The 13984-nt window shown below is 50.6% G+C and overlaps 1 protein-coding gene across 3 annotated transcripts in view; it reads right to left on the bottom strand.

Moving 5' to 3' along the window:
• LOC144818569 (E3 ISG15--protein ligase HERC5-like) overlaps positions 1 to 13984 on the bottom strand; it is a 511308-nt gene that overhangs the window by 68822 nt on the left and 428502 nt on the right. For all 3 annotated transcript variants that reach the window (XM_078676100.1, XM_078676101.1, XM_078676102.1), the window contains one exon: positions 7069 to 7139. In XM_078676100.1, coding sequence (XP_078532226.1) covers positions 7069 to 7139 — 71 coding nt within the window. The remainder of the gene's footprint in view (positions 1 to 7068; positions 7140 to 13984) is intronic.

Below are 13984 nucleotides of genomic sequence, written 5' to 3'. Positions count from 1 at the left end.
ATACTGTGAGATTTCTGGAAATTTCTCTTAAAGGCACAGTATCCTGTTCTGAGCCACATAATGGCAGCCTATGGGGCTTGTCTGTCCACTTCTTCCTCTCTATCATTCCAGAGGGTTTTGATGTTAAAGGCAAGGTTTTTCTCTGTAGAAAACCCTGGACAGGCTGTGCTGTTTGTGGATTTTGGTGGAATTTCTAGTTGAAGTACTGGACAGTGTAGCCTGTGGATATAGGCTGCATTATCTGTCTTTAAATTCTCTCTCAAGTGTCGGTGCAGTTCTGCATGTTTTGACAATTTAAGAGATTATTTTTGATTGCTCCGGGGTCCACGCACATGGGCGGGACTATTCACTAGATTATGACTATACACAGAGATCCCCTACTACAGAACATCCGAACCCAATGGCGGAAAAAAACAATCTGAGGATGGAGAAGATGCCCATGCGCACTGTAGTCCAGGGGAGGAGTCACCTACCTAGTGATACTTTGAAGACTCTTCCAGGACAACAAGGTGCAATCATCCGGACCCAACACTAGGCGGCGATCTATGCACAGATATGAATTCAGCAGCCCACATTCCTCGAACAGGGAAGGTTTAGGGCCTGGTAAGTGGTTGCACTTGCCAAGTCGACACAGCAGTTACCAACTGTGTGCAGACTCTGCTATGGCAGGTCTGAGTTGCCTTTTTAGGGCTACTCGCGGGGTGGCACAATCAGTTCGGCAGGCCCACTGGTAGCATTTGATTTACAGGCCCTGGCACACGCAGTGTAATTTACTAGGGACTAACAAGTAAATCAAATATCCAATCATGGAAACAACAATCCATAACACAATTTACCACAGTAGCAGTTGCACTTACCACTGATCAGCAGTGATAAAAGTGCGCAGAAACACTACGCCAGCAACAACAGAGTCAAACCCGGGAGTGCAGAAAGCAAAAACTCAGGGGAAACACGCCAAAAGATGCCAAGTCTAACAATATATGGAGGGAGTCACATCCAACAATTCCTTTATTCACCTGCCATTCACTGACGCACAGAACACAGAGTAGGCTGGACAGAGTGTTTGTCCCGGGTGTGCCGGTATTCCCCGAGCTGAAGTTAACTCATTTGGCGCACTTCTTGTCTGACCATTCCCCAGTGCAATGCACATTGAGGTGGGGGAATCCTATTCAGGGCTGAGGCGTTGGAAATTCCCATCGATCTATTAGAAGATGAAGCGGGGAAGGCTGCATTAGCAAAGTCAATTACAGATTATTTAGAGACAAATTAGGGAAGCACAACTCGGAGGGCCACCGAGTGGGAGTCCTTAAAGGCAGTGACCCACGGTGCAAGTATGGGGCTTGTGTACGGGTTGAGGAGGAAACTGCTTGGGGAACGTGACAGAGAGGAGAATTCTTTGGTGGCTATACGGGCGTGGAGCCCAACTGATTTGGATGCGGGCAAAAGGGAACACGAACAGCGCAAGCGTATAGCTGACATCTGGGATAGACTGGATTAGTACACCCTGACGCAATATTGACAGTGGATGCATGCCGAGGGTGACAAGTCAGGTCGCTTGCAGGCTTGGATACTACGAAGGGAGCAAGCTCCCACTTTGAAAGCAGAGGGGGGGGGACACTTGTTCACACCAGGGCTGGCGTATTGGAGGTGTTCCAGCAACATTTACAGCGGGTCTATACTGTGGACACTGGAGTAACAGCGGAAAGGTATGCCCCAATTGTTGAGGGTTTGGCATTCCCGCAGCTATCGCCAGATGGCGTTGAGGAGCTCGAAGACTAAATCACTGTTGAGGAAGTGCAAGAGGCAATGCCCTGCCCGGAACCACGGCCCCACGGGCTGATTGGTTTCCTATGACCTTTTTGCAGAGCTACTTGTATCAGCGTGTACAACCTCTTCTGAAGGTAACTGAAGAGCCCTTTGAGGTAGGGGTTCTACCCCCCTCAATGCGTTAACGAGAAATCGTTATGCTCCTTAAGCCAGAAGGGAACAATCAAGATCCCTCAGCATACCGACCACTTGCGATGACAAACTCGGATGTTAAAATTTTATGCAAAGCCCTTGCTGCCAGACCGGTCCCTCATAAGACTCATTTGGTACATGAGGATCAATGTGGGTTCATACCAACCCGTAATACAGGCATGAATATCAGGAGGTTGTCACATATCCTGCACAAAGTACAACAAAGAGACGAGGACCTTGCCCCAGTTTCTATAGATCTGGAAAAGGCCTTCGACTCTGTGCATTGGGGGTACTTGTTGGAGGTGCTTAGGATAGCCGGATTTGGCCCGCGCTTTAGACGATGGGTGCTTATCCAATACACGGCACCCAGCGATACAGTACCGGTGGGTCACAGCAGGTCAGGCTAGTGGAGACTGGAGAGGGGGACGCGACAGGGCCGCCTGCTTTCCCCGTTACTGTTTGCCCTGGCAATAGAGCCCCAGGCGATCTGGGTGCATAGGGATCTGGCCTGCTGAGGTATCAGTGTTGGTGGGACATCTCAGGTTATATTGCTGTACGTGGATGAAACATTATTCTATGTCTTCCTCGCCTCAGGAAGCGGTCCAAAGGCTGCTGTGGGTACTGGAGGAGTTAGGCGGATGCTCTGGGTTGCACCTAAATAGGTCAAAATCACTGGTATTCCTACTGGCTCGTTTGGCTGCCAGCTGTGCGGAGTCTCTCTCCTAGCTGGGCTTGAGATTGGAGATTGGTCACTTTAGGTACCTGGGCATACACGTGGTGGGTGAGATTTTCAAAATATTACAGCTTAATATTTATAAATTGCTGGATGCATTAAAGGGGCAGTTGGCTTTTGGAACACTCTTTCACTCTCCTTGATGGGAAGGTTAGTGATAGCTAAAATGGTGAAACTCCCCTGTTTGCCTCTATATGCTGCAGAACACATTGTGCCCCATACCCAGACGAATATTTAGGGCTCTGGACTCCATACTGATAGACCTCTAGTGACGGGCTGGCGCAGAAGAGTGGCGCTTGTTACGCTAAATCATACATATGAGTGGGGTGGACTTGAGGCTCCCAGTATGGAGCTCTACTACTACGCCGCTCAGGAGGGACCATTGGGAGAAACAGCTCCTTCTGGATAGAGTACCAGCCACTGACTTGCCAGCCTTATTCATGGTGGGCACAGGCGTCTCTGAAGCAGCTCCGGATGTGGCTAGGAAGACAGCGTGCATGTGGCAGACATTTGTGGAGCGAATAGTGAAACACGCCCCATTTCTTCGGGAACTGTCGTGTGGGATCTGGCGCCGGTCCGGAGAGTGATGGCTAACATGTCATTTCGGACATGGCAGGAGGGCGGGGTGCTACTCGCTCTCGGATCTATACCCGGGCAACAGCTTCATCACATTTGAACAGCCCTGTAGCGATTTTGGACTGGGGCAGGGACAATATCTGCAGTACGCTGCCTTAGCTAACATATTTAAATAAACATGGCCCACGTATGATACCCCGGTTTAAAGAGACACAAGATATCATACTTACGTGCGGGTAAGGCGGGCGAATCATATCATTGTTGTACAGGGCAATGAGGGCAGATGCCAGTGCTCCCCCATTCACAGCTTGGAAGACGGACCTGGAGGAGCCACTGGAAGATAAGGATTGGTAGGGGATAGGGGTGCTCACACACACAATCTCTTGCAATGCTCTCTTCCGATTAATACACTATAATTACGTACATCACACACACATATGTCTCCGGAAAGGATACATCGCATGGCTCCCAACAGGCCTAATTCATGTCCTAGGTGTCATAAAGAACGGGCCAATTTCTTACATTTGGCATAGGAAATTCCTGCAGTCAGCAACTTCTGGTCGGAGGTGCGGGCGGATAAGGGGTCATGTGAATAGTAGAGTTCTATTAACGCCTAAACACTGGATTGATACTCAAAAGCAAAAAACAAAGCAAGATGGTGTACAGGCTCCAGCAATTATTGTTGGTGCTGGCAAGGTGCAGAGTTGCCATTTTATAGATGGGGTGCGGGCTCCAGAGATCTCAGCATGGATTCGGGATGTGCGTGAATGAACACTAGCTGAGGAAGTGCATATGAAGAGGTGTTGCAGAGATGAGAAATTAGAGGAAGACTTGAGGCTTTGGAGGGAACTCTGTCATGATTTAATGGCTGATGGCCTCCAGACAGGTTCACAAAGCGCCACCGCAGGGGGGAATTCTGCGAATACTGAGGGGGAGTAAATGTTTTAAATGTGTATCGCCTTATTACAAAGTTGGGAGTGAGGTGTACTGTGGATGGGCTGATGTCTTGAACCATTACCACTGTATTATATGTATACACAGTTCCTTTGCTGGCTACTGAGTGCACACTCATGGTTGTTGTGTTCATGTAAACCTTTAAATAAAGTTTATTTAAAAAAAAGAATATTGAGGGTACTAAGGGGCATATATATCAAGCAGATGTGTCGCCATTGCGTCATGCAAGAGGGCGCACAGCTGATGCAACTGCTACGCAAGTTTTAGAAAATCATACAAGGCCACCTTGCGTGGCCCTGAGTCACATGATAAATCTGGAGTAACGCAGCACTAATCGATACGTTGCACTACTCTGGAATAGGGAAGCGTTTCGTGGGTGCAGCTTGGGTGTTCCCACACATCCACTAGTGGATTTTGGTGCACTCCCAGATTTACCATTAGTGGTAGACCTGTGAATGCATCAAAATGCTAAGCCTTCCCAGGTGATGTGTAATGAGGAGAAATATGTTTATTTTCGTTTTCCTCTCCTCTTTCTATGTATTCTGCAGCACACCCAGAAAGAGAAAAATGCCTCAGGGGATTGTTTTTGTGCAGGAAGGTGTCCTTTCCTGCACATAAACAATCCTGCTTACAGGGTTGACACCCTTGCACCATGGTGCAAGGGCACCTGCGTTGGCGCTAGGCAGCATATTGTGCGCCAGCGAAGGGAAAAGACAAGAATGCGCTGTATAATGTTAAATATGGTGCATTTCTGTCAAATCCCTATCAATCAGGGCAGTGCTGTACTGCATGATATATTGGTAAATATTCCCGTAAATATTGAGGACAATAATATCGGGAAAAATATTGACAGGTAAGTCTAGATTTGCTATACCTATCTTCACATATATGTATTTATGTGGTACATATATCTACAAGGTACGTAGATGTGGCATTAAGAATAGTAAATCTATATGTCCCTATATGCACTTACCTTTTGATATTTTCTACCTCGATATTCTTGTCTGTCGGTATTCTTCATGTCAGTATTCAGTAGTGCAATCTAATTGGATCAGTAGCTGCTCTAAATCATGAAATGTTCACGAAAGGACCCTAAAGTGTTTTTTTAACACAAATCTCAATCTAAGAGAAAAAGGACTTGTTAACGCAAAAATAAAAAAACGGAAAATGACTATTATGTATCTTCAAACCAAAAGTGTGCTCTTTAATGACAAATAAAAATAAAGTTGCGAAAGTGGTAAAGTGGAACAAAGAAGAAGGTATTTTGTTTGGCCTTAGTGCCCCCATACAGCATGTATGACGAAGAGTTGAAAGTATTAATGCATTATTCATCTGTCCAACTTTAACTCCATGTGACTTTGCAGTTGTCTATTCTGAATTTCCCCGTTTTAGGTCAGATTTTTATATTTTAAAAACATTCAGATCATGACGCACGACTGTCAATTAGCGTTCCTCCCTTTATTCACCACTTCACCGGGGCCTGGTTGGACCAGGCCAAATTGTTTATAAGAAACAGTAAAGCATCACTGAGACGCGATTATATTAAGTAACATACTGTCATCATATGGTGTATGCCAATGTTATCCCTTATCCAGTGACACCAATTAAAAACAGCACAAAACAACTTAATTATGTTGTACTCGCAGTGAAATCAAGCATCATGATTCTGAAGACCCTACTAATGACATGTAGCTGTAAAATAATCCACAACAATGAGTGGTGAAGGAATGAACTAGTCCACATTTCTCCAGCTAGTGGACAGCAGCCTTTCTGGAATAAACTCCTAAGCCAATCCACAGCAGCCTGCAGTATATTGCACCATCCCTCTGGAAATTAATTCCTCTTTGAAAGATTACACTATACATGGTGGATGAAGTGCATAAAAACTGCATATTGGAGCATTGGAGCAATGCAAGGTAACGCACACCAACACAAGACAACTTGCTGCGCTGTATAAAACGGAGAGAGTAGAAATATACCATATTGACATACATAGGGCGCGATTCTGCTCTCTCTCTGAGCAGGCTCTAAAGGCAGGATTGCTTTTGTGCAGGAAGGGGCACCTTCCTGTACAAAAACCTCTGTGGCCATTGTCATCTCTCAATGTGTGCTGCAGAATGCAGTACAGGTAGAAAAAGGAGAAATAAACCTATCGCCTGGGAAGGTGTAGCATTTTGACGCATTCCAAGGTTTACTAGCGTTAGTAAATCTAGCTGTGCACCAAAAACCTTGCAGGAATTCATGGGATCACCCACACTCCGCCTATGGAATGTCTTCCTAGAGCAGAGTAACGAAAGGCTGTGACTCGTGCTGCCTTTTGTTACTACATGGTTTTTAAGGTGCACATAAGGTGGCTCTGCGTGCCATAGTAAATCTCACTTAAGTGCTTGCATTGCCTTGTGTGATGCAATGGTGATGAAAGTCCTTAGTAAATCTGGACATTTTTTATTTTTTTATTTAGACTATAGATCATTAATGTCATTTTTATGATAATGTTTTTTTATCTCATTTTATTTAACAAATAAATGTGTATATCACTTCATAAACGTATAAGTGCTTGTTGCAGTGTGTTGGTGTTCATAACTGTGGGGATCCTTTACTGTGGTATCAGTGTGGGAGAGATATTGAATGGACAGTATGAAAGGTGATTGTTAGTCAGTTTGATCCAATGATTTTCAGTGCACTGGCTAATGGATATTCAGATGATAGGACATTTTGATCTGCTTATTTTACCTGTATCAGTTCTGTAGCAGGAGCACAATCTACAAATCTGGAGTAAGTGCACTTTAGACACAGTATTAAAAAGGATAACAATAAACGCTACAAAGGTTTAAAGGTATACCCACTTGTTAGAATTATCCACTGAGGTGTCACTTCCATTGGGAATTAAATCCACAGTGTGGCTGTCCCAGGTTGCCTGAAACAATCAATTTGTCAAATTAAGTATTATAAAATGTAACATAATTTTTAGAAAGATACCATATATCTATGCCCAAAAGTGACAGCAAGTAGAGAATAGGCACACACACTGAGCTAAGAGGTCACCCATAAGAAGTTACAGATGGAGCAGATGCCCGGATCAGGACATGCGCTTTCAGAGAGATAGTCTAGATGGACCCTTACAAGGGGCAACGTCCTGGTAGTAGTGGCCACATGGCTTACACGCTAAGCTATATTTTGCAGCACATGTAGAACCACCTTAATCAAGCATACAAAAGGTGAAGGGAGGAATGCTTGCAATAAGTCTAACCATTGGCAATTGCTCAGGGTAACATTCCATTCCACTGTTCTTTTGCTTATCATGCCAAACTTCCAAGTCAAGTCCTCTCTGAACCAGAACACAAGCCTCCCAAGACCTGTTTCACCCTGGTTGGGGTTCTTCAGTCGGGTGTAGCTTGATTCCAGTGGCACAGTGAGTAAGGGACCCATGTCTGGGCATACCCTTCGACACTTAGGGCATCACATCAAATACACAAGAGGTGATAGGAGGTTGCTTGCAATAATTCTAACCACTGAGAATTGCTCGGGGTAGCAGTTCAACCCATTGCTCTTTTTCCAACCATGGCACCTCAGACTGGACACTGTTATACGCAAATCAGTCTTGAGCCAGCTCCAATAGGAATAGTCCAGCCCGAACTGCTAGGTCCTCTTTGGAGCAGAAAACAAGCATCCTGTGAGGAGATGGGGTGTAATATATGGTGTGGCTTTGCGACCTCACCATGTAATAAACTGACCAACCCCTTTAGATCCAGTAGGTTTCGTCTGTAAAACCCTCAGCTCAACCCTGGGTAGCTGAGGAAAAAGTGTTAAGCATTTAAACAGCACCAAAACAATTCAAGAAGAAATCAACATAACACTCAAGAATTCAGACACCAATTTATAAAAATAGACTTTATGTTTATAAGAATTTTAACACTAGCACAAAAAAGATCCATCTGAGGGTTCCGTAGATTTAGATATTGCAGGCAATAATAAATCAAAGCAATTTTACTCAACCGCGAAGAAGCCTTGGCAAAGTTAACCCTGTACATCAAGTCCTCCCTGGTGGTGGTGGTTGCTAGTTGAAGACTTTTGGCTACCAACTTGCCCCAGCAGGCTTCTTCAGCTGTTGTGTCCCTGTACTGAGAACATGAGGTCAGCCGGCTGGCCCTTGGGGTTCTCGTGGCTTGACTGGGCTCTGGAGCCGGCTGCCCCTTGAGCAGGACTTTCAGGCGCAGTCCCTTTCTTCATTAGCTACAGTGCAGATTGCGATGGAGCCTCTCTTTGCTGGTCCTTCTGCAGCAGGGTAGTCCTTCTTTGGTCCTCCTTCCAAGTCAGTTGAGATTTGAGGTCTGGGTGCCAGGGGTGCTCTTTTTATGCTTGGAAAGTGCCCTCAGGGCAGGATGCAGTTGGTAACCAATGGGCTACTAGGTTCCCTTCCAACTGGTGACCACTTCCTGTGTAGTGTGGCATCTGGCTTCCCCAGGATGCACCATTCAGCACACTTCCAAGATGGCGAGACCCATCTCTCTGTGTTCAGACCTCACTAGGCCACCCTCAGGGTGTGGCTACCTCCGGACGACACGCCTCGGGGGATACTGGTTTCCCCTCTCTGCTTCCCATGCCAGCATCTCTACCTCAACAATAGGGCAGCCTGCCCCTTGGTGTTACACATCTGCCATTCAAAGGCAGCTTCAGCTTTGAAGCCTGACTGTTAGGGCTAACACCCAAGTGTCTACCTGCAGGAGGGAGAGTACATCTCCTCTATGTGCAATGCCTCATTGTTCTGTTTCTTGAGAGTCTCTGGCACGTCTCTCCAGGAGGGCAGAAAGCTGTGTCATGGATCAAGCTCCATGACTGCCCAGGGAGGCACAGTAGTTTTCAGGCGACAACGTGGCAACCTTGCTAAAGCTTCACACTGTAACAAGTTACATTAATTTTGACTTTTATGTCAAGTCAGGCTTAATGTAATGAGTTGTTTGATACCTTAGAGGGCCTTCTTCAGTTGCCCCATTCAGGAGTTAGCACAGCAAAGGGGCCAGCGTGTAACCCTTTTCTCTTCAGTTGGGCGACCAAGTCATTCATCAGTAAAAGCACTAGTTTTGCATGTTTAACTGTCAAGACATGCAAAGTACTGGTCCTGCCTGTGTCATATGTTGAACTATGTCGTCATCAAAGGAGAGAGAGAGGACTACGTAGCTAGTCCGTATCCCCAAAGTTTATATGTTTAATCAATAAGGACTAGCCTATTTGTGAAGTTTTTCGTTTTGACTCAAAACTGTATGGCAAGGTACAAAACATTCTGTTTGTTCATGAAGCCCCGACCAACCTAGTTGGTGGCATGCTTCATCATCGGGCCCACCCAGTGACACTGAATGTGTCCCGGGTGTGCTTCAACGCCTGGATACAGCGGAACAGGTATGTTACTGAGTGTGCAGTGTAGTGGCGTGAAAGTGAGAGTTAAAAGCTATACAGGGGGGGCGTGGCTTAGCGGGCGATCATGGCGGACGTGGCTTCCTAAGAGCTCCCGCCGGCCCGACGATTATCCTTGATTTATCCTGGCCCCTGGACCCGAAGAGTGTACCGCGTCCGGGGTGATCGTGGCGGACGACACTGGGAGCCGTCCGGTGCCAGAGACAACGCGCCGAGACCATCTGCGGCTGAGAGGCGAGTGAGTGCTGCGGGCGGCCTAGTACCCGTCGGACAAGCCGGGGCCTCAGTTTTGGCGTGCCCGGCCCGGAGGACTCGACCCGGAGCCGACGCTGCCGCTCCTTGGCCGCGTTCCGGGGCTGCCTGCTGCCAGCGGCCCGTTGCGGAGTGCCCTGCCTATCTTCGCCTTGCCAGCGGTGGGGGCCCAGGCCGGTGGGGGGCCTCGGGGGAGCTGCGGCCTACCTGGCCTTGCCGGAGCCTCGAGTTTGGCGGCCCCCGCCCGAGGTCATCCACGCTGATTCTCGGACCCTCCGCTGCCACTGTCTACGGCACCCTCCACCTTCAGGGGGCGCGGCGCCCTCCATTGCTGACGGGCGCGACACCCTCCACTGTGGCTGACGGTGGCGCTCTGCTGCCGGCGGGTGCTGCATCCTCCACTCTCGCGGACCGCGGTGGACCAGACGGAGGCGGCCCGTGCCCGAGCCGCGTCAGGAGTGCCGCAGTGGGACTCATCTACTGTGAGTGTGGCCCCCCCTCCCCTTACATCGTGCTGCAGGGGCTGTTGAGTGACGCTGTGCCCGGGGAGGTCACTGTGGACATTGGACTGCCTGACCATTGTTGGGGCTCGCTGGGTGCACTGGAGCAGAGCGGAGGAGGCAGACATTTTGGGAAGGGTGCCCCGCGTGGAGTTTGCACACACTGGGATCTGGCGGGGCGCCGCTGTCTGCGTGCCCGCCTGTGATCGGCGGCCTAGCGACGAGTGGATACCGAGTGGCCTGCTCCGGACGCCCCGGCTGGGGCCTGGGTGAGGACCTTTCGCGTGGTACGGCCCCCTGTGGGTGCGTGCTACTGACCTGTTATTTCTCCTGCCGCCATGACTAGGGGCACGGCCGCCACGAAGTCTGGACCCATTGACAAATTCACCGGCCCTGGTGGAGGTGCTGGAGCGGCTGGTGGGGGCCAGAATGCTGGACCAGACAACGCGGCATTGTTGACGGCCATTACCCAGTCCCGCGACATGCTGGATGCAAAGATTGGTGCGGTGGGTGCCGATGTGATGCTGCTGCACCAGGACCTTCGCAATGCGGTCGCCCGCATTACTGAAGCGGAGACCAGGGTCACGGCGGTGGAGGGAGATGTTGGCGCCCTCAAGAAGAAGATTGCCGACATGGAACAGACTCAGCGGGGCCTGGCGCTCCGGGTGGAGGATGCCGAAGGGCGGGCGCGACGAAATAACCTGCGTTTTGTTGGCTTTCCGGAGGACTGTGAGAAAGGGCCTATGGACGCCTTCCTGTCCCAGTGGCTGGAGAGCTGGCTACCCCCGAACACCCTGTCACGCTGCTTCGTGGTGGAGCGTGCACACCGCGCCTTGACGCAGAAGCCGCCGGCCGGGGAGCGACCTCGCCCGATCATCGCCAGGCTCCTCAACTTCCATGACAGGGATGTTATTCTCCGGGAAGCGCGGCTTAAGGACACCTTGCTCTATGACAACCATAGGATTATGATATTCCCGGACTATACTAAACTGGTCCACCAGCAGAGACATTCCTTCCTGGAGGCCAAGGCCAAGCTGCGTGGCCTGAAAATCCAATACTCGCTGCTCTACCCAGCTCGCCTCCGGGTGATCTACAACTCCAAGACCCATTTCTTCGATACACCGGAGGCCGTCTTCAATTGGACCGATGAGGCTGTCAGACTTCGCCCGCACGTCCAACCGGGGTTATACTCCGGGTCGCCACGCAGCTCCTCGCAGGACCGGAGCGACCCGCCAGGCAGGGGGAAACGTCATCGCAAATCCCGCTCCCGACGGAGGTCCTTGTCCCGGGATCCCCTGCTGGGGGACACACAGCCTGATACAGATTGACTTGGCGTAGACTCCTGATTGTCGCCCGCCGGGGCTGCATGCTGGTTGCCTCTCATCGATGTCCATACGCTGTGGCTGCTGAGCTCTGATCGATGGAACGGACATTGACTGGTGCAGTATTGACTTCTTTCCTGGCGGGTGTATGGGCCTTCGCGCTCTGGCACCCCCTTGTTTGTGGTGCTTTGCTTCTGACATTGCTATATCCTTGGTGTGGGTTCAGGGCACATTCTATGGGCTGCCTCCTCCGGTTGGGACTGGGGGGTGGTTCTGGGTGTGTGCCTAGTTGGTTTTAAGGGGGGTCTAGTTGGGATCCATTGGTGTGGCTGGCTTTGGGCGCTGTGTTTTGGGCCTGAAGTACCGTATACCGCGACAGATACTTCATCGTTCATTGAGGTATATGGGTGGGGGAGGGGGGTACTGGGGTGTTTGGTTGCTTGTGGGTTGGGTCGGGTTTAGAGGGGTAGTAGGGGTAGTAGGGGTCAGGGTTGTGTTCTATGGGATGCACGTGTTTCTTATAATGTTGGCAGCTGGAGGGTTGGGGGTCTGGGTCGGGTTACGGGGGTTGCAGGAACAGACCCATCGTGACAATGGCTGATGCTCCACGACTTGTACCGTCTGGTACTCTAATGCATGTATTGAGCTGGAATGTTCGGGGGCTCCTGGACAAGATCAAACGGGGGGCTGTGCTTCGCTGGGCAAAAAGAGACTTGGCTGACGTGCTCCTTCTCCAGGAAACGCATATGCTGGGTACTAAGGCACTGAGTCTGCAGAGGTTTGGCTTCCACCAGGTGTTTCATGCTGGGTTTGCTAGGGGTTCGAGGGGGGTGGCCATTCTTGTCCACAAACGATTGGCTTATACTCATGAGCGTCAATGGCTCGATCCTCAGGGCCGGTTTGTGTTTGTACAAGGGAAGATTGGTGTGGAGCCTGTAATCTTTGGTAGTGTGTATGCCCCTCCCCCGCTGCAATGGGCCCTCGCGGAGCGGCTGTTTGCCCTGTGGGCCGAGCTTCCCCGTTCCCTGGCTGTGATTGGTGGTGACTGGAACGATGTGCTGGACATGACTCTAGACAGGCAGAAGGGGCGAGGGGTCGCGGCTGTGGCCTCCCCTACAAAGCTGAGTGCCATGATTGATGGTCTTGGATGGGTGGATGTGTGGAGGCATCTGCATGCAGAGAGACTTGAATACACCTATGTGTCTGCTGTGCATGGCTCTCTCTCGCGCTTGGGCTGTGTGTTTGTACCGGGGGCCTTCCTTGACAGGGTGAAGGGGGCGGCGATCCGGCCTCGCGGGCTGTCCGACCACTCCCCCGTGGCGGCCCAGATTGACCTTTGTAAGGCGCGTCAGCCGTTTAGATGGCGGATGTCTACGTGGCACCTGCAGCAACCGGGTTACTCCCAGCATCTGCGCGGTGCAATCGCCCGCTATTGGCAGGACAATCTTACGGAGGGGGTAGATGCGGTGACAGTATGGGAGGCCATGAAACCGGCCTTGAGGAGTGTCGATATTGCCTGGTGCGCTTCTGCTCGCCGGACCCGACAAGAAAGTATTGTTGCTGCTGCGATGCGTGTGGAAAGGCGGGAGGCACGACACAGGGAGGCGGCCGATGATGTGACGCTGCGGCTGCTTTTACAAGCGCAACAGTCATACTCCTCGGTCTTGTTAGATGAGGCCCGCCAGGCGTGGCTGGCTACGCGTAGTAGGGTGTACCAGTGGGGCGACAAGTCTTGTACCATGCTCCACAGGCTGTGTCAGCAGACTTTTCAACCGGTCACTTTGCCGGGGCTATTACGAGCATCAGTATGCCTCTCGTGAGAGCCTCTCCCCCGACCACATTGCGGTTTACCTCACAGCGGTCCGCCCACAGGCGATACCCGACGATGTACGTGATGCCCTGGATCTTCCCCTGACGGCTGAAGAGCTGGGCGACGCACTGGGTCAACTTAATGTGGGTAAAGCACCGGGGCCCAGCGGGTTCCCCAGCGAATTTTACCGGAAATTCCACCTGCAGCTCGGTCCGCATTACAGGCGTGCACTGGAACTAGCGCGGGAGCGGGGTAGCCTCCCCCCGGACTGGCGTCACGCCGAAATTGTGGTTTTTCAGAAGCCGGGCAGACCCCCTGAACGCCACGAGTCGTACCGCCCCATCTCCCTTATTAATTTTGAGGCCAAGCTCCTGGCCAAGGCGCTTGCGAATCGCCTGCTTCCGCACATCTCGGCCCTTGTTCACCCAGATCAGGCGGGATTTATGCCACGCCGGGCGACGCGACA

Source organism: Lissotriton helveticus, chromosome 2_1 (genome assembly GCF_964261635.1).
Source record: "Lissotriton helveticus chromosome 2_1, aLisHel1.1, whole genome shotgun sequence".
Taxonomy (NCBI): Eukaryota; Metazoa; Chordata; class Amphibia; order Caudata; family Salamandridae; genus Lissotriton; species Lissotriton helveticus.
The sequence above is the reverse complement of the archived record's forward strand: the minus strand, read 5'-3'. Positions and strand labels throughout refer to the sequence as shown.